We start from the raw sequence: 20,105 nt of genomic DNA, 5'->3' as shown, positions 1-20,105 counted from the left end.
AAAGACACTATGTGTACTCTGGGACAATTAATGCCACTGTCTTGGTGTCTGGCCCTAATTTTTGGAAATGTGGATACTTCAAGTATATTTTCCAAGTTGTGTATTGTCTGTAGTGACAGAGATCTCTGAGCACCGGACCTACACCTATCACTCATCCACCTCACTTTTTCTAACCTTAATAGTCCAGAAAGCTAATGGCTGTGCCAAAACAGTGAGGATCCGCTGTAAAACAGTTTGAGCTGTTTTGGCAGTTTTTGGGCCTTTTGTTTTTGTCTTCCATTGAATTCAATGGGTTTTTGATATGTTCATCAAATTGTTCATTGAACTGTTTAGCAAACACAGATGAATTCGGTGAACATGAACCAAATCGAACCTTGTGAGACTTGCTCATTTCTACTTGGTAATTTTTTGAAAATAAACAGATTCATTTATAGCATTATTTTGTGTAAAATTCTGTTTCTTTTTATTGGGCTAAAACTGTGATTATTAATGCTAACTAAATTTAACACAGATAATGTTGTGGTGAATTTTACAGCAGCAAACACATTATTGTTACACCTCTTCAGAACTAGATTATAAGGTGTGCAGCTTCTTTGTCTGTTATTATTGTGCTATATCTATCAAATGTGCTTGGCTAATTAAATTATGATTTTACAGTAAATACATAAGCAAGGTCATGGATCGGGAACTTTTTACTGCATATAGTTGCATTTCAGTACTCTTAAAAATGTTGCCTTTAATTTATTTTTCGCAAATCCTTTTTCTTCAGGGTCACATAACAGGATTAACTGGGATTATGGAGTTCAGGGAGGATGGCTCAAATCCTCATGTACAGTTTGAAATTCTTGGAACCAGCTACAGTGAGACATTTGGCAAAGATGTTCGAAGGGTAAATAACTTATTTTCACATGTGTATTTAATTGCTGATTTCTATTTAGTTTAATAAGCATTTTTAGAATACTTTGGTCACCAGAATTGCTAATCTCAATAATCTTGAGGATAAACACCTATTGTAGTAACAGGAAATCAAATCATATCAAAGTGTAATAGTGGTTACGATATTGTAGTTTAGTAAATTTACTTTTCTTCATTTTATCCAGACAATAAAAAATGTACAATTTAATACAGAATGAAACTTTGAACTTGCAAAGATTTTGAGAAGATATTAACGCAGGCACTGAGTGGAAACTGAGTGGATACTTTCCAAATCCTATTCAAAAACTAAAACTTCAAAAAAATGTGGTATTTCAGCTCAGTTTCTGAGGTTTTTTTCCACCTCTAAACCTTAAATAAATGCACATACTTCAACACATTTTTCCAATAAGATTAAGTAATTTATTTTTTGTTCTTGTGTCACTAAATTTAAAGGTTAGAACACATACAGAAAAACTCCAAAGCCTTAGGCCCGTTTCACACGTCAGTGAAAAAACAGACGTTCTTCACTGATGTGTAAAACATGCACATGTCCCTCCGTGTTCCGTGATTCACGGCACACGTGGGTTGTCCATGTGCAATCCGTGATCCGTGATCCGTGATTGCATGTGGACATTACTCACCTGACTTCACTGCTGCTGTCCATGGTGCTGATCTCCTCGGGTCTCCAGCGTCCGCCCACCGCTCTCAGCACCTACTTCCTGGTCGGGTTTTCCTGCTCTCATGAATATTCATGAGCCAGGCAGAAACTGCTGAGAGCGGAGGCTCCAGAGCGAATCGCAGGCAAGGTAAGTTGTAAATATTTAATACTTAATATGTTCGTGATTTTCTGGTATGTGTTTCACTGATCACACATGGATCACACCATAGTGTGGTCCGTGGGTCATCAGTGATGCCAGAAAAATACTGACTTGTCTCCGTGCAGAATCATGGCCACGCGTGCACGCTACACGGAGACACGTTCAGTGAAAAATCACTGATGTGTGAGCCGACCCATTGATTATAATGGGTCTGCATATGTCAGTGATTCTGGTACGTATAAAAAAAGCACAAACGTACCAGAATCACTGACGTGTGAAAGGGGCCTTAAAAATAGAATCATGAATGCCGTTATAAAGCAAAAATAGGAGTAAATCGAAAAAAAGAAAAGTTTCAGTTCTGAATGAATTTCTTGAATTGCTCATTTTGGATTCTGCTTGTGTTTACCTAAAAAAGGAAAAAAAAATTGGTGCAAAGACTCTGAGTAATTCCAGCCTACTATACTGATTTAAAAAAGAAAAAAAAATGGTTGAATGGCATGACTGATACAAAACACAATTATTGCCTTGCAAACTTCCTAGGGTGAGTTCTCTCTGAGTTTTTGGAGCAGAAACTCTCCAAAATTCTTGAGGGGTTCAAAAATCATGATTTCTGATTGGAGAGTTGGAGAGATTGTGCTCTTAAAACTTGACAAAAAATATAATTGTGAACGCACCCGGATGCAGCTTTTTATGTCTTTCAAAACCAAAAACTCTGCAGTCGAATGTTTGCTTTTAGTCTTCATGAACAGATTAAATATCTTTACAAATGTAGAATCAAATTTAATAATTAGGTTGTATCAAAACTGCAACAAAAAAGCTGAAAACAAAATGTGCCACAATTTTACATTATAATTGGGGTCGTTTCTTGCCAGTCGTCAAATTTTTAAAGTTTAAGGCAAATGTATTTACTGATTATTATTAAAATGTGCAAAAGTTCAGTTTCTGCATTTAGTGTGCTAACTTTAATACAAGGTCAGTTCTTTTTGTCAATCTTGACACAAAAATATACTTTTCTTCTTTACTTTAACCCCTTTATGACCAGTGATGGACATAGCCCCTCATGAATGGTTGTGAGTTCTGGCATCCTGATGTGGTATGTCCATCATAGCTTTAAACTGTCACTGTTGAACTCACAGTAACATCTTCATGTCAACAGCAGTCACTGACAGCTGATCAGCACAGGTAGAGATGTGGGGACCAATTACAGCTGTCCAAAGTCTCTAATTCCTGTGATCGGTCAGTCAGTTTGACTGATTGATCACAGCATGTGAACGGTGAGAGGTGCTGAAAAATCAGCACTTCCCACACAGTCACCAAAGGAACTCAGCTTATATGACAGTTGAACTTGTGGATTAACAGTATGTGCCACCTCTGGCTGTTTAACCCTCTAGATGTCATGATTGATATCAATTGTGGCATTTAGAAGGTTGTAAAAGAAATGAGCCTCCCATACATCTGTCGGCATCTCCCTGATGAAATCAAGGAAAGCTAATGTTTTTCATGGCACTCATGGGTCAACAATCTTCTGGTGTGCCAGGTATGATGCCTTTAAGACACAACCATAAGCCAGGTATAACAGGCATTCTATCAGTGTAATCTGACCAGTCTGATGCATTGAAATGAGACCAGTGATCAAAAGAAAAAAGTTAAAGCCCCTTAAAGTAAAAAAGTAAAAGTTTTTAAAAAAATTGAAAAAAAATAAATAAAAATAAACAAAAAACAATATAAAGAACAAGAATTTTTATATCAAATAATATAAATATTTTTATAAAAATAAAATGATAATGTACACATATTTGGTATCGCCATGTCCAAAACAACACAATCTATAAAACTTTCACATTATTTAACCCCCAGCAGTAAGCACTGTGAAAGAAAATAAATAAAAAATGAGTGGCAAAACTATGCTTTTTGATTATACCTCTGAAAAAGGTGGAATAAAATGTGATCAAAAAGACAAATGTAAATAAAAATGGTATTTCTGAAAATATGATATTTCTGAATTACTAGTTTTTATTCATTCTACGACCCAAAAATTTGAATACAAAGGGACCAAAAAGTATTATGCGCCCAAAAAATGCTATAAGTTAAAATGAAAACTCATCCCTCAAAAAACAAGACCTCACATGACTCTTATAATAGCTCTCAAAATAGGATGATGCAATGGTAAAAAAAAAGCATTGTTTGGTGTATGATCGCTGCGAAACCTAAAATATATCTGATATCGGTGCAATCGCATAGACCAGAAGAATAAAGCCATCTAATCACTTATACCACACGGTGAATGGCGTAAAAAATAAAAGTAATCTGATTTTTAACCTGCTGTTGATTTGTTCATTCTTCCTCCCAAAGATCGCAGTAATAATGTTCAGCTCACATTTATCCTGCTCTCTACGCTGAGTGCTTACATCAAGGTTTCCATGTCAAACTCTGAAATACATGATTCAGATAGAACCATCAACTAGAGATGAACAGTAAAGTTCACACTGAATACAGATTTTTTAAAAAAAAATCTGTGTTGAAGTTCAGTGTTTGAGTGCTTTTACTATTCTGAACACTCAAACGAGCATCACTGTGCTCGGGTATGCTTGATTCTTGGCCTAGTGCAAGATGCATGCAGTGTTTCATTGCCTTGCGCTGGGGGTAAAAATAGCATTATTGGATGTAATGTATACAAAAAAGTAGAAAATACCCTCCCCCAAAAGAGCTTTGTTTATGGTTGACTGCATATGAGATGTGAACTGCCAATCAGTGCCTTCCAAAGGGGTTCAGGTCAAAAAGTGAACTTTATCTAAGGTTCAGCTGAACATGCCAAACCCAAACTGGAACCCGAACATGTTCTGCCATACACATTGTGCACTTGGGAACACATATTATAAGATTCACTGCTAGCAAATTGTTTTTTGTAAATGCTGACCAATGCTCTCCAAGATATTTTTGATGAGAAACAAGTCCAAAGAACATGCAGGCCATGGTCGCATCTTTCAGATACATAGGTTCTTCACACTATCATGATGAGTAACATACAATATAACATTAACTTGATGAAAAACAGCTTGACATCAAATTTCTGTTGTTCCATAGACAACTCTCAAAGGCCATCATGCCTCAGAGCAAGATGGCATTGGACCATTGAATAAACAACTATCTTTTTCAGTGATGAATCCTGATTTTGTCTTTTATTCAATGATAGGCAGAGAATGGTCTGGAGACAATATGGGAAATTGTCACAGGTGTATCAAGGGTGACAGACTGTCCTGTGGTGTCTGGTTACAGAAGGTCATGGCATTTGGCTGCGTAAACTGCTCCCTGAACTTTTATTATTTCTGCTTAGTTTTCATCCCTTTCCCTTTAAGACCCTATAAAGTTCCACAGCCTTTCAGCGGCTTTTCATTAGAACTTCCCTTGGCGTCTTTATATACCTTCACTTCCTATACTCTGTGCTGGTTATAGCTCTTATACCCTTAACAAGTCTTCTGTACAAGCTGTCGGCTTGCATACATCTAGAGAATCTTTTGGTTGTTGCAGTTCCTCTACTTGAGTCATTCGGAGATAAGTTGTTTCTTCACTTTCCCCCTGTTTGTTATCCCTGTGTCTTCCTAAGTGGTTAGTGGGGTTGACTAATGTTTATCCCATCTGCTCCTTACCTAGAGCCTATTTCAGGGTCAACCAAGGTAAGGTATGTGGCTCAGCACATAGGCGCAGAAAATATCTAGGGTGTGAGGAAAGCCAGGGGCCAGCAGTAGGCTTGGTCAGGAGTCACCATTTTCCACTTCCCAAGACACAGAGTTTCCCTTCCTTTCCCTCTCACCATTCGCTTGCTACTTCCTCTTATCTAATGTGACAACAATGCTAATAAGGGGCCTTTATAAGAGAAAGTCACATTACTCCCACTCTTGGGATTATGGTGTGCAGTTGCAGATTTAACTGTAGCTGAACCTATCTAGTATTTTTTCATTTACACTAAAAGCTTGATGTTACATTCATTTTGTCATGGAAGAATTGGTATGGCCATTTTTTCAAAGTGTAAAGGAGCCATTTTGCAACAAGACAACAATAGGCCACATGCTATTTGTGCTCCTGTGAGCAGCCTGCATGGCCTAAACATACTGCCATGGTCTGAAGAATTTCTGTACTTATTTCCCATTGAGAACACCTGCAAAGAATAAGAGGAAGAAATGTGCCAAGCAAAGGGGGATCAACAAAAAAAAATCACATTTTATTGTTTAATATAATATAACAAGCAAGAGCCAACAATACATTTAAAAACACTTAAGAAGCCAAAAGGCTGAAAATGCATTTAAAATGACACTCATGATAAAGTGCTGATGATTTTATCCCATGAAGCACAACTAAAATAGATGGTGCAAGGTGAGAATGGAATAATTAAATTACAATGTCAAAAAATCTTGTAATTAACGGAAATAGAAGAATGTACAGGCATATCAGCCCCGCATACAAAGCATCAAGACATGAAAAAACAGCTGCTGACACCACTAAGGAATAAATGCAATAATAGTGTGCAAACATATGCAGTAATTATAGATAAGAATAGACCAAACATTAAAAGGTAGCTGTAGCCTAAAGTGAATATAGATGCAGAGCAGTGAATGCGGCAATAAAGAGCATCCTGTACCAAACCTGAATAAATAATGGGAGTTTTGTGGAGGGATTATGGGAATGCAGTTTCATTGAGCATAACGGGGATGTCCTTGGTTGGCATTTGCAAAGGCAGCTGGCAATAGAGGGTCTTGATGAGTTTGGTGCTTAATTACATTGAGTGTGACAGAACATTCACCAGTCAAAAATTAACTGCTTCATGACCTAAAGGCCCCGTTACATGCAACGACATCACTAACGAGATGTCGTTGGGGTCACGAAATTCATGACGCACATCCGGCCTCATCAGCGACGTTGTTGCGTGTGACATGTACGAGCGACCGCTAACACTGTAAAATACTCACCAAATCGTTGATTGTTGATACATCGTCCATTTCCCAAATGTCGTTGCTCATGCAGGTTGTTCATTGTTCCTGAGGCAGCACACATCGCTATATGTGACACCCCAGGAACGACGAACAACACTGTACCTGCGTCCTGCCAGCAACGAGGTGGCCGTAGCTTTCTGTGGTTGCTCTACGCCCCTCCGCTTCTATTGGACACCTGCCGTGTGACATCGCATGAACCACCCCCTTAGAAAAGAGGCTGTTCGCCGGCCAGCGAACATCCTGTTTTGTAAGGGGGGCGGTTTGTGCGGCGTCACAGCGACGTCGCTAGGAGGGTAAGTATGTGTGATGGCTCCCAGCGATATTGTGCGCCACAGGCAGCGATTTGCCCGTGACTCACAAATGAGGGGGGCGGGTGCTTTCACGAGCGACATCGCTAGCAATATCGCTGCGTGTAAAGCCCCCTTTAGATGTATAGATACGTCAAGGGTCGTGTTTGTCTTTTTAATGCAGATTCAAGCAGTGAACCCACGTTTTCTCACACATGTCACCTGATGTAATGCAAAGCAAACATGTACAGCTAACAGGCGCAGATGGATCTCTTTTAACCAGTTAAATCAGACTGTCAATCTATGACAGCCAGATTTAAGGTACTGGTGTGGAACACAACATTTTCTTCCCCCTTTGGCAGTCCTGTGATGTGTTCACATGGTGCCAAGGTATTGTCATGACAGCCGGGAGTCATCTGATGACCATTGTCCCAGTAATGACGCAGTTACTGTCATCGCAGGCTGAACACTGGCATTCAGAGGAGGTCAGCAATGAACTGACCTCCTCTGAATTGCTCCACTATTGAATCACAGAATTAGCAATTCCAGTTGTTGGTCCAAAGGAAGAAGTGAACCACCTCCAACTCATCATTATGTTGTATATACAGTTTGCTATGATACTAAGCCCATGACCCCCCCAAAACATGGAATGCTGGTCACGCATATGGTGCTAATTTAACTTTGAAGCTCAAAGTGGCCACTGTCAGCTGCAATGCACAATTGGACTCTGGAAAGCATACTGTATCTTACTGCACGTTGTGCATTTTGGTAGGTGACACGTTTGCACAAGCATCTGTGATACATCGTCGTAGGTCCTGCAATGTTGGTGGAGGGTTCGCATACACCTGCTGTTTGATGTGACCTCACAGAAAGAAGTCCAATGTGGTCAGGTCAGGTGAGCGTGGAGACCACTCCATGCAGCCACCATACCCAATGACTTGTAGGAAGGTCTCCATGAGGTATCGTTTCACGTCCGCAGTTTTGTGAGTTTTACACGTTTTAATCATAGCATTAATGTATGCAAGGTGTCGATTCGTATTGAATTGATGATGCCCTACAATTTTTTACTTCACTTTTTTACTCTATTTCGTTCTGTTTTCGAGATAAAAATGCTAACTCCATTGTTTTCCACCAGGTGGCACTATAGGTGGTTTCATTGCGTAGTGCATGGCTACTTTACTATACCTAGACACCACTTCTATGCCTATATCTGCCGCCGTTCTCAAGTTAATGGCGGTGGACAGGATATGGGTGGACACACTGTATGTGTATGTCAGTCTTAAGTATAATACCATCATATTTGAATTGGACATCTGTAGTGTTGCAAACATAGAAGGGCAGCAGTCCCACCAGTGTTTTCAAATTATAAATAATTACTTTATATATCAAGTTGCATAGTCCACAGATGCTTGACACAATTGAGCATCCTGGAATATTGGTTGGATCTTTGTGGATTTTTAGCAAAAGGTAAAAAATAGGAATTATAGGGTCCTCTAGGACTCATTTGGGAATAATGTCACAATAAAATGCTTTTTAATAATAATTAATAATAATTTTATTCCTTTATATAGTGCTATTAATTCCACAGCGCTTTAGATACATTGGCAACACTGTCCCTATTGGTCTCACAATCTAGAGTCTCTATCTGTATGTCTTTCGAGTGTGGGAGGAAACCGGAATACCCAGAGTAAACCCACGCAAATACGGGGAGAACATACAAACCGAGGACCCCAGCGCTGTAAGACTGCAGTGCTAAACAATGAGCCACCGTGCAGCTCAAGTGCTTTGCATTAGACTGATAGAAGGTTATCATTTGTTATAAAGTTGAGAATTTTTTTTAATCTTCAGCTACCAGCTTAGTGAGAATTTTGATTTGTGGGCAGATAGACAAGGGTGGTATGCCATAACTCGAGGTATCACTGAATTAGTGATTATCCCTGAGGTTTCACTGTTTTGCTTTTTATTAGTCAGTCTCATTTCAGTTCCTAGTTTATTGTGCACTTTTTTCAAAACAAATTTACAAGCAAATAAATTAAGATCCTTCATGTCTAATGATCTTCATAGTCTATAGATACAGTGGGGAAAAAAGTATTTAGGCAGCCACTAATTCTGCAAGTTCTCCCACTTAAACAGTTGAGAGAGGTCTGCTATTGACATCATAGGTAGACCACAACTATGAGAAACAAAACGGGAAAACAAATTCAGAAAACCACCTTGTCTGATCTGGCAAGATTTTCTTGCAAATTATGGTGGAAAAAAAGTATTTAGTCATCTAAAAACATGCAACTAATGGCACCTGTTTGAACTTGTTATAAGTATAAAAGACCCGTCCACAACCTCAAACAGTCACACTCCAAACTCCACTATGGTGAATACCAAGAGCTGTCGAAGGACACCAGAAACAAAATTGTAGCCCTGCAGCAGGCTGGGAAGACTGAATCTGCAATAGGCAAGCAGCTTGGTGTGATGAAATCAACCGTGGGAGCAATAATAAGAAAATGAAAAAGACATACAAGACCACTGATAATCTCCCTCGAACTGGGGCTCCATGCATGATTTCACCCTGTGGGGTCAAAATGATCAGAAGAATGGTGGGATAAAATCCCAGAACCACACGGGGGGACCTAGTGAATGACCTGCATAAAGCTGGGACCACCGTAACAAAGGCTACTATCAGTAGCACATTACACTGCCAGGGACTCATATCCTGTAGTGCCAGACGTGTTCCTCTGCTTAAGCCAGTACATGTCCGGGCCCATCTGAAGTTTGCTAAAAAGCAGTTGGATTATTCATAAGAGTATTTGGAGAATATCATATGGTCTGATGAAACCTAAGTAGAACTGTTTGGTAGAAACACAATTAGTCTTGTTTGGAGGAGACAGAATGCTGAGTTGCATCCAAAGAACACCATGCTTACTGTGAAGCATGGGGCTGGCAACATTATGCTTTGGGGCTGTTTTTCTACAATGAGACCAGGATGACTGATCCATGTACATGAAAGAATGCATGGGGCCATGTATCATGAGATTTTGAGTGCAAACCTCCTTCCATCAGCAAGGGCATTGAAGATGAAATGTGGCTGAATCTTTCAGCATGATAATGATCCCAAGCCAGGGCAACAAAGAAGTGGCTTTGTAAGAAGCATATGAAAGTCCTGGAGTGGCCTACCCAGACCCAGATCTCAACTCCATTTAGAGGGAGGGAGTTGAAAGTCTGTGTTACCCAGCGACAGGCCCAAAACATCACTGCTCTAGAAGAGATCTGCATGGAGGAATGGGCCAACATACCATCAACAGTTGGTGCCAACCTTATGAAGACTTATAGAAAACGTTTGACTTTTGTCATTGCAAACAAAGGATATATAGCAAAATATTGAGATTAACTTTTGTTATTGACCGAATTCTTATTTTCCACAATAAGTTGCAAAAAAAATCTTGCCAAATCAGACAAGGTGATTTTCTGGAATTGTTTTCTCATTTTGTCTCTCAAAGTTGTGCTCTACCTATGATGTCAATTATAGGCCTCTCTCAAATTTTTAAGTGGGAGAACTTGCACAATTGATGGCTGACTAAATACTTTTTTTCCCCCACTGTATATTAGGTAGGACATTTCTAATTTGTATTCCATGAAAAAGTTTAGTAGAAACATGTGTTGGGGGTCACTGACACTATATTATAGGTATGCATTTTAAACAATTTATCTATGATGTGGATTGTTTCACATATTTGGCATAAACTGTCATAGATACCTATTATTTATCTTAACCTACTTCTAAATGGCCGCACCATGTCATGCATCATATTCTAGAGAGAAGTCGTGTGAACTGAGATATCTGGGATTCTTCAACCCTGACTCTTTTCAGATATAAGACTTCTCCCCATGAAATTGATGTTTTTGCACTCTGTGACATGATTCTTAAATATAACTATGTCTTTACAAGTGTCTGTTAAACCTTGACATTTTTAATCTATTTCCAACCTCTTCTAATTCCTTGTAATTAATGTTTTAACATTATTCAATAAAAATATTATTTTTACATTACTTGTGATTAAAGCACTCCAATTATGTATTTGGTTTGGTAAAGGAGTTGATTTCACTTCTTTTTACATATGTCTTAGCAATATCAATTAGCCTTTGGACAGCATGATCATAACCCGTACACTATATACCGTATTTTTTGGACTATAAGACGCCCCAGACCATAAGATGTATCCTGGTTTTAGAGGAGAAAAATAGGAAAATAACATTTTAAGCAAAAATTTAGTCATGACACACTGTTATGGGACGAGGATCTGCTGCTGACACTGTTATAGAGGTAAGGCCGCTTTACACGCTACGACATCGCTCAAGCGATCTCGTTGGGGTCACGGAATTTGTGACGCACATCCGTCCGCTTTAGCGATGTCGTTGCATGTGACACCTATGAGCGATTTTGCATCGTCGCAAAAACGTGCAAAATCGCTAATCGGTGACATGCCTTCCTATTCCCAATTATCGTTGCTGCTGCAAGTACAATGTAGTTTGTCGTTCCTGTGGCAGTACACATCGCTATGTGTGACACTGCAGGAACGAGGAACCTCACCTTACCTGCAGCCGCTGGCAATGTGGAAGGAAGAAGGTGGGTGGGATGTTACGTCCCGCTCATCTCCGCCCGTCCGCTTCTATTGGGAGCCCGCTTAGTGACGTCGCTGTGATGCCAAACGAACCGCCCCCTTAAAAAGGAGGCGGTTCGCTGGTCACAGCGACATCACTAGGCAGGTAAGTAGTGTGACGGGTCTGAGCGATGTTGTGTGCCACGGGCAGCGATTGGCCCGTATCGCACAACCGATGGGGGCGGGTACGCACGCAAGCGATATCGATAAAGATATCGCAGCGTGTAAAGCGGCCTTTAATGTCCCAAAATTCTCTACTAAGGTACTCCATCCTGGTAATGATCCTCCTGCCTTGTACAGTGCCTTGCGAAAGTATTCGGCCCCCTTGACTCTTTCAACCTTTTCCCACATTTCAGTGGGAAGATAAAGATAAAAAATGTAATGTTATGGTGAAGAATCAACAAGTGGGACACAATTGTGAGGTTGAATGAAATTTATTGCTTATTTTAAACTTTTTAAAAAAACAAATAACTGAAAAGTGGGGCGTGCAATATTATTCGTCCCCTTTACTTTCAGTGCAGCAAACTCAATCCAGAAGTTCATTGAGGATCTCTGAATGATCCAATGTTGTCCTAAATGACTGATGATGATAAATATAAGCCACCTGTGTGTAATTAAGTCTCCATATAAATGCACCTGCTCTGTGATAGTCTCAGTGTTCTGTTAAAAGCACAGAGAATATCATGAAGACCAAGGAACACAACAGGCAGGTCCGTGATACTGTTGTGGAGAAGTTTAAAGCCAGATTTTGTTACAAAAAGATTTCCAAAACTTTAAATATCCCAAGGAGCACTGTGCAAGTGATCATATTGAAATGGAAGGAGTATCATACCACTGCAAATCTACCAAGACCCAGCTGTCCATCCAAACTTTCATCTCAAACAAGGAAAAGACTGATCAGAGATGCAGCCAAGAGGCCCATGATCACTCTGGAATACTTTTGCAAGGCACTGTATATATGCCCCCCATCCTGGTATAGCCCCCATCCTGATAAATACCCCTTTCCTGATAAATACCCTCATCCTTGGATGTTCTCCCATCCTGGAAGATGCCCTCTTCCAGGAATATACCCTCATCTAAGATATGCCCTCCTCCTGGAATATGGCCCTCATCCTGGAATATGCCCTCATCCTGGAATATGACTTTATCCTGGAATATGGCCCTCATCCTGTCGCACACATACAAACATAAAGCATTTATAATCACCTTTCCTCACTCCATACAGCATCACTCATCTTTCTGTCTGTGCCAGCAGCAGCACCGCTGACCTGTGTGGAGCCATGCACACAGTGATGACATCATCGCTGTGTGCATTGCTTTCCACACACATCAGTGGGCAAGCAGACAGGAGGTAATTGCGATGCTGCAGGGAACGGTGACCAGTGAGTATTCTTATTCACTGCCGCCCGTGCTGATGATGATGCGCGGGGGCAGTGAATATAGCCACACATGATCACTCCAGGCTTTAGGAGCCAGGGATGATCACGTGGGCCGGCTGTTTAGTATGCACGCATCCCCCACCCATCATCCCGCCCACCTCTCAGCACCGCCTTTAGGGCTGAGAGATGTTGGGCTTCGGGATGCAGGGCATATGAAATGAGGCTTATGAGCGGGCCCACATGGCCATGGTAGGCGCTGCTGTAGCCTGCTCCTGCCTCTGATGACCCGCTCCACCACCACCGCACCCCCCTTCCCCACAGCCATTGGACTATAAGACGCACCCCCACTTTCCACAAAAAAAAAAATACGGTATATGTCCTGTGAACATATTATAATGTTTTGTTACATTACTTTCTTAGAGCTGTTGCTTTAGATATAAAAGAGCTTTTTCTGTTAGTGTAGGCAAGTTAGAAAAAATATAATGTATATCATACTCATTTCCATCTATTTTATGTTTTAATGAAAGAAAAAAAAAACTACTGAATCCAAAACTGATATCTAACTTCTGATCCATCTAGCAGGATAGTTTAAGACGATTTTGACAATATTTTTAATTAAAGAAGTATATTAAAATAAATTTAATTCATCCATAAAAATGTAAAATACAAACCACTTAAATGTGCCCAAAGAGTGAAATTTCAATTACTCACATTAAAGTGGTGGAATAAAATAGTTTAGAAAATTAGTTTCATTTAAGGTAAGTTGATTTAAATAGTTTTGTCAATTTAATTTTTTAATTCAAATTTGCAAATTGTAATTAGCACCTGTTGTAATGGATAAGTTAAAAGCAATATTTGAAAATATGAGTCATCTTTTCAATTAATTTGAAATATTCATTTTATCTTAGATATGTTTCTCTAAATGCCAAAAGTACTAAATGCCAATTATATTAACAGAGAAGATCAAATAATTTATGTATGAAGAACATATTATTCTGAGATTATGTACATAAAAAAGTTATCTGAGAATGAATAGGAACAAGCATAATTTGACATTATATGCTCACATAGAATTTCCAATATTTTTTAAAGAGATATTGAAAAGCAAAATAATGAATGCTTTTAATAACTGTTGAACATAATGATATTCAAACTACACTACAAATAACTCCAAACTATTCCTGTGAAATGAGAGGTTCACACTGCATCCTTTAGAGGACAAAGTACACATTTTTGTCACAATATTTATTTATTTAGAATGCTACATATGGAAGTTGCCAAAATGGTGATAGATTCTCTAACTTCATATACTGCTCTGTAGATACTGTAATAGCTTGGCCACTTCATCCAGATTTTAACAAATGTGTTGGTGGCATGAATGCATGCCATTTACCAATATAGTATGTCAGGTTCCCCTCCTGCACTTGTTAATAGAATCTCTACATGGACTGCAAAGCGTTCCTATCCACAAACTTGCTGCTAATGGAGAAGCATGTAAATACTCTTGCCCATCATTCTCCTCCATCTTAATAATACCTTTCCCATCCAAATCAAATCTAAATTAGAGGAGGCTGAAGGACAGGTTTGCTTACATGCTCCTCTACCAGAAATCAGCTTCCATTATGAGAAAAGGAGATTTTTGCATTTTGTGAGGGAGGCTGCAGGAACAAGTGAAGGAGAAGAGCCTGTAATGCTGATATAATAATAGTAATAATAATAATAATAATAATAATAATAATAATAATAATAATAAAAGCCACAAAATCATGTTCTTGACATATTTAGTAAAATAAAAATAAAGTGGCAAAACACTTCTATTGACAGGTCCCTGTTCTTTTGCTATTGAACAAGTATTTCACCACAGTATTCAGGTTCTGTATACTTACTGCCAACAATCACTACAAAATTATGTCTAATGTATACTGGACGAGCAGAAGGAGGTATTACTGCGCTGTCCATAACAGGAAAAATACATAAAAGGAGTGATTTTATTTCTACACATTTCAGGAGTCTGAGCCAGCTTCTTCAAGAAAGGAATCATTCTGATTCTGATCCTGAAAGGATGTGTATCAGACTGATTCCTCTCCTGAAGAAGGGAGCTCAGACTCCTGAAATGCGTAGAAATAAAGTCCCTCCTTTCATTATACCAAAAATTTTTTTGTATTTTTCCTGTTACAGGTAGCGTAATAATACTGTACCTCCTTCTGTTCCTCCTGGCTACATTTGATATCTCAGAGCAGTGCTGCAGCCTGGTTCATTGAGTTTTCTTTGGGTGTTGTGACTCTCTCACAACCTTAACAGGTGAGCGTGCTTAGCTTATTTCTACCCTGTTTTTTTTTTAAGGATAACACACCCTATTGCACCTTTTGTTTTCCAGTTTTTTCCTTTACAAAATGATATCAACATTTTTAGCTAGGAATGAACAAATAGAGTCAATACAAATAAAATTACGGAATTTTTTTTAGGAACTGTTTATCCTGACAAATTTAAACAATCTTCAATTTGTTCCTCACATCATTGGACATTATTGCTTTAGTTGAAGTAGGCTCACATACCTTGGATGTTGCTGGGTAGGCTTCCTTGTAATGCTGTGCAGCTTTCTCATGGGATATATCCCTATTCTTAATGAATCAAGCTTAAAATGTGCATTTTACATGCTACTGGATTTTGGCACCCATTATATTAGTCTAACTTACCGTACATACACACTAAAACAATACAACAGACTGTTAGCACTGTTGTATTTAGCCATATTGTGTACTGAGTTTTAAAGTTGTTAAGTCCCTTTTGGAAAAGGCCAGGCTGAACTGTGTTAAAAAATATGTCAACATCTGAGCCCTGCATGCCCTGCATGATCTGCAGCAGTGCAGCACAATGGAATTCAACGCTGTGTATGTTGAAGTATCTGTGTGAGTACTGTATGGTGACTAGGCGTCTTGGAGCCCTATGATGTTACACACTAATTTTTTTCCTGCCTTAGCGTATGGGTCTACACCTGCGGTTTTAAAAAAAATATTTACAAATTTCATTAAAACTTCTTTACAGCTTTCTTTTGGCTGTAGTGGTCAGTGACCACTGGTCATGAATACAGTGCCTACAAGTAGTCTTCAATCCCCTGCAGATTTAGCAGGTTTGATAAGATGCAAATAAGTTAGAGCCTGCAAACTTCAAACAAGAGCAGGATTTATTAACAGATGCATAAATCTTACAAACCAATAAGTTATGTTGCTCAGTTAAATTTTAATAAATTTTCAACATAAAAGTGTGGGTCAATTATTATTCAACCCCTAGGTTTAATATTTTGTGGAATAACCCTTGTTTGCAATTACAGCTAATAATCGTCTTTTATAAGACCTGATCAGGCCGGCACAGGTCTCTGGAGTTATCTTGGCCCACTCCTCCATGCAGATCTTCTCCAAGTTATCTAGGTTCTTTGGGTGTCTCATGTGGACTTTAATCTTGAGCTCCTTCCACAAGTTTTCAATTGGGTTAAGGTCAGGAGACTGACTAGGCTACTGCAACACCTTGATTTTTTCCCTCTTGAACCAGGCCTTGGTTTTCTTGGCTGTGTGCTTTGGGTCGTTGTCTTGTTGGAAGATGAAATGACGACCCATCTTAAGATCCTTGATGGAGGAGCGGAGGTTCTTGGCCAAAATCTCCAGGTATGCCGTGCTATCCATCTTCCCATGGATGCGGACTAGATGGCCAGGCCCCTTGGCTGAGAAATAGCCCCACAGCATGATGCTGCCACCACCATGCTAGACTGTAGGGATGGTATTCTTGGGGTTGTATGCAGTGCCATCCAGTCTCCAAACGTCACGTGTGTGGTTGGCACCAAAAATCTCGATCTTGGTCTCATCAGACCAGAGAACCTTGAACCAGTCTGTCTCAGAGTCCTCCAAGTGATCATGAGCAAACTGTAAACGAGCCTTGACATGACGCTTTGAAAGTAAAGGTACCTTACGGGCTCGTCTGGAATGGAGACCATTGCGGTGGAGTACGTTACTTATGGTATTGACTGAAACCAATGTCCCCACTGCCATGAGATCTTCCCGGAGCTCCTTCCTTGTTGTCCTTGGGTTAGCCTTGACTCTTCGGACAAGCCTGGCCTCGGCACGGGTGGAAACTTTCAAAGGCTGTCCAGGCCGTGGAAGGCTAACAGTAGTTCCATAAGCCTTCCACTTCCGGATGATGCTCCCAACAGTGGAGACAGGTAGGCCCAACTCCTTGGAAAGGGTTTTTTGTACCCCTTGCCAGCCTTGTGACCCTCCACGATCTTGTCTCTGATGGCCTTGGAATGCTCCTTTGTCTTTCCCATGTTGACCAAGTATGAGTGCTGTTCACAAGTTTGGGGAGGGTCTTAATTAGTCAGAAAAGGCTGGAAAAAGAAATAAATTAATCCAAACATGTGAAGCTCATTGTTCTTTGTGCCTGAAATACTTCTTAATACTTTAGGGGAACCAAACAGATTTCTGGTGGTTTGAGGGGTTGAATAATAAATGACCCTCTGAATCAACTTTTCACAATTTAAAAAAAAAAAAAAGAAATAACATTCTTTTTTGCTGCAGTGCATTTCACACTTCTAGGCTGATCTACAGTCCAAATGTCACAATGCCAAGTTAATTCCGAATGTGTAAACCTGCTAAATCTGCAGGGGGTTGAAGACTACTTGTAGGCACTGTATATAATATATTTAGGTATTTTGTTGCTGACCTTACCTGAATATTTTTTTGCCATGGTCAGGAGCTAAAGGCTTTAAAAATAAGTGATTACTTACTTCCATGCATACATGTTTACAATCTTTAGGATTTTATGTAAAAATTAATATTTTTCTGTGCATTGACCTGTATAAATTTCCTTAGTAGGCTTTTGTGCATTAGTGGACCCCTGCACAGGGCTGGGCACAAAAGTGACTTTTTTTCTCAAAAATAATTTTAATAACTTCAATGATTACTGTTTTATACCATTGTCCTTAGTTTAAAACAAAATTATGTTTTGTGCATGATTTGATGCACATTCCCATGATAAGCACCTACACAGGGGTGGGTACAAAATGAAAACATCTATTTAAAAAATAAATTCAATACCTTCCATGGCTACAATTATTTGCCTTTAGTTTAAAAAAAGATTTGTATTTTTCTGTTCATTGATTGGTGTGAGTTCACAAAGTAGTCACTTGCACAGGATTGAGCCCTTTCCCAAGACTTGGAAAATAGGATCTTGTAGTGTTATTTTTCTTCATTACCTCACATGGTCTGATATTCTATTGAACCATGGACTGAACATTGATTCCTTTTTAGTCAAAGTCTTTTCATAATTGTAATTACAGAATGAAATATACTAAGTTGATAAGGAGGACAAAAAAGACAAAATGGATGGTGCCCTACATTAATTGTTTACAAAATCCATGGTCCTAACAGATTGGGCATAGGACAAAGACATACATTTTTCAATTGTTGTTAGGTCCTTCGTAGTAGCCTGTTGCAGAGTAAATGTTTATAATTCTGGACTTATGAGAAGCAAGATAATGGTCTGTCTGAACACATAAGAGGAATAATTTTTCCACTGCTTTTTATAAAAAAAAAAAAAACAGCTGTGTATTACTTCATTATATTGACTCTATTAAATATTTTACATTAACCAAGTTTAAAAAACTTGTAAGGGGTTGGATACAGTCCTATCAGACCTCAGACACCTTCTCAACACAATTGTACGCTTTCCAATAGCTGCAATTCATGGTGAATCTATTTGTATCTAAATTTGGCAAAGAATGTGAATTTTAATGTAATTTATTTCCAAAAGCAAAGGGAATAAGTTAAAATAGTATAGGGATCTCTTATTGCTATTATAACCTACAGAGTCAATACAGTAATAATGCAAGAAACAGATTGTATTAGACAACATTTTAGCCAATAGTCGAAAAGTATCAGATTGATTGTCTACCACTAACTTAAATAAAAAAAAGAACTACTATAGTGATAAAGAAAGCATACTCAAGTAACTAACTCCTGCTCTCTCGTAATGATATTGTCGTCCACGCTTGTGTCCTGCCAATTAAAATCTGACTGTTGAGTATGATTGCTTAAATACAGGCCTGTAGTGTATCATGTATTTGAAGGGCCAGAATAAAGAATTGAGAAGATTTTTTACTACTAATTTAACCCATTTTCATATGACGTATGAAGATAGAGGTAGAGGAGGGTCTAGCCTGATATGAGCTGAGTCATGCATGGTGCAGACTGACTGATAAAGCTTTGAAATGCCATCCCTTCAGCTGACAAGCTCTGGGATATGCTTTCTAATAGCAAACAGTACATCACAGTGTTGTCATTCAATGAAAGGTTGCCTGGCTCCTAGCAATTTCATGCACTGCTCAGTCTGCCAGGTTGCCGTCTCCAGATCAGAAGAAACAGAGTCAGAATCACAACAGAGGAATATAGCAGCCACACAAACAAGAGCTCACAGAAGCAGAGCAAGAAATAGAAGTATAATAGGAAAATGATTATTAGAAAGAGTTAAGGGCACTTTACACGCTGCGATATCGGTATCAATATCGCTAGTGAGCGTATCCGCCCCCATCGGTTGTGCATCATGGGCAAATCACTACCCGTGTCGCACAACATTGCTTACACCCGTCACACGCACTTACCTGCCTAGCGACATCACTGTGACCGGCAAAACGCCTCCTTTCTAAGGGGGCGGTTCATTCAGTGTCATACCGACATCACTAAGAGGCCGCCCAATAGTAGAGGAGGGGCGGAGATGAGCGGGCCGAACATTCCGCCCACCTCCTTCCTTCCTCATTGCCGGTGGGATGCTGGTACGGTGAGTTTCCTCGTTCCTGCGGTGTCACACACAGCAATGTGTGCTACCGCAGGAACGACAAACAACCTCGTTACTCACCTGACAACGATATTTGGTGTTTAAACGACCTCTCCAAAACCAACGATTTTTACCACTTTTGCGATCGTTGAAGGTCGCTCGTACTTGTTACATGCTGCAATGTCGCTAACGACGCCGGATGTGCGTCACAAACACCGTGACCCCGACGATAAATCGTTAGCGA

General features: G+C 39.4%; 1 protein-coding gene across 3 annotated transcripts in view; it reads left to right on the top strand.

The window, feature by feature from the left end:
* The window catches only part of GRID1 (glutamate ionotropic receptor delta type subunit 1), a 1,874,363-nt gene that overhangs the window by 1,390,838 nt on the left and 463,420 nt on the right, over nucleotides 1–20,105 (top strand). For all 3 annotated transcript variants that reach the window (XM_075348983.1, XM_075348986.1, XM_075348985.1), the window contains exon 8: nucleotides 770–889. In XM_075348983.1, coding sequence (XP_075205098.1) covers nucleotides 770–889 — 120 coding nt within the window. The remainder of the gene's footprint in view (nucleotides 1–769; nucleotides 890–20,105) is intronic.

Source organism: Anomaloglossus baeobatrachus, chromosome 5 (assembly GCF_048569485.1).
Source record: "Anomaloglossus baeobatrachus isolate aAnoBae1 chromosome 5, aAnoBae1.hap1, whole genome shotgun sequence".
Lineage (NCBI taxonomy): Eukaryota > Metazoa > Chordata > Amphibia > Anura > Aromobatidae > Anomaloglossus > Anomaloglossus baeobatrachus.
This window is presented reverse-complemented; position numbering and strand designations above follow the sequence as displayed.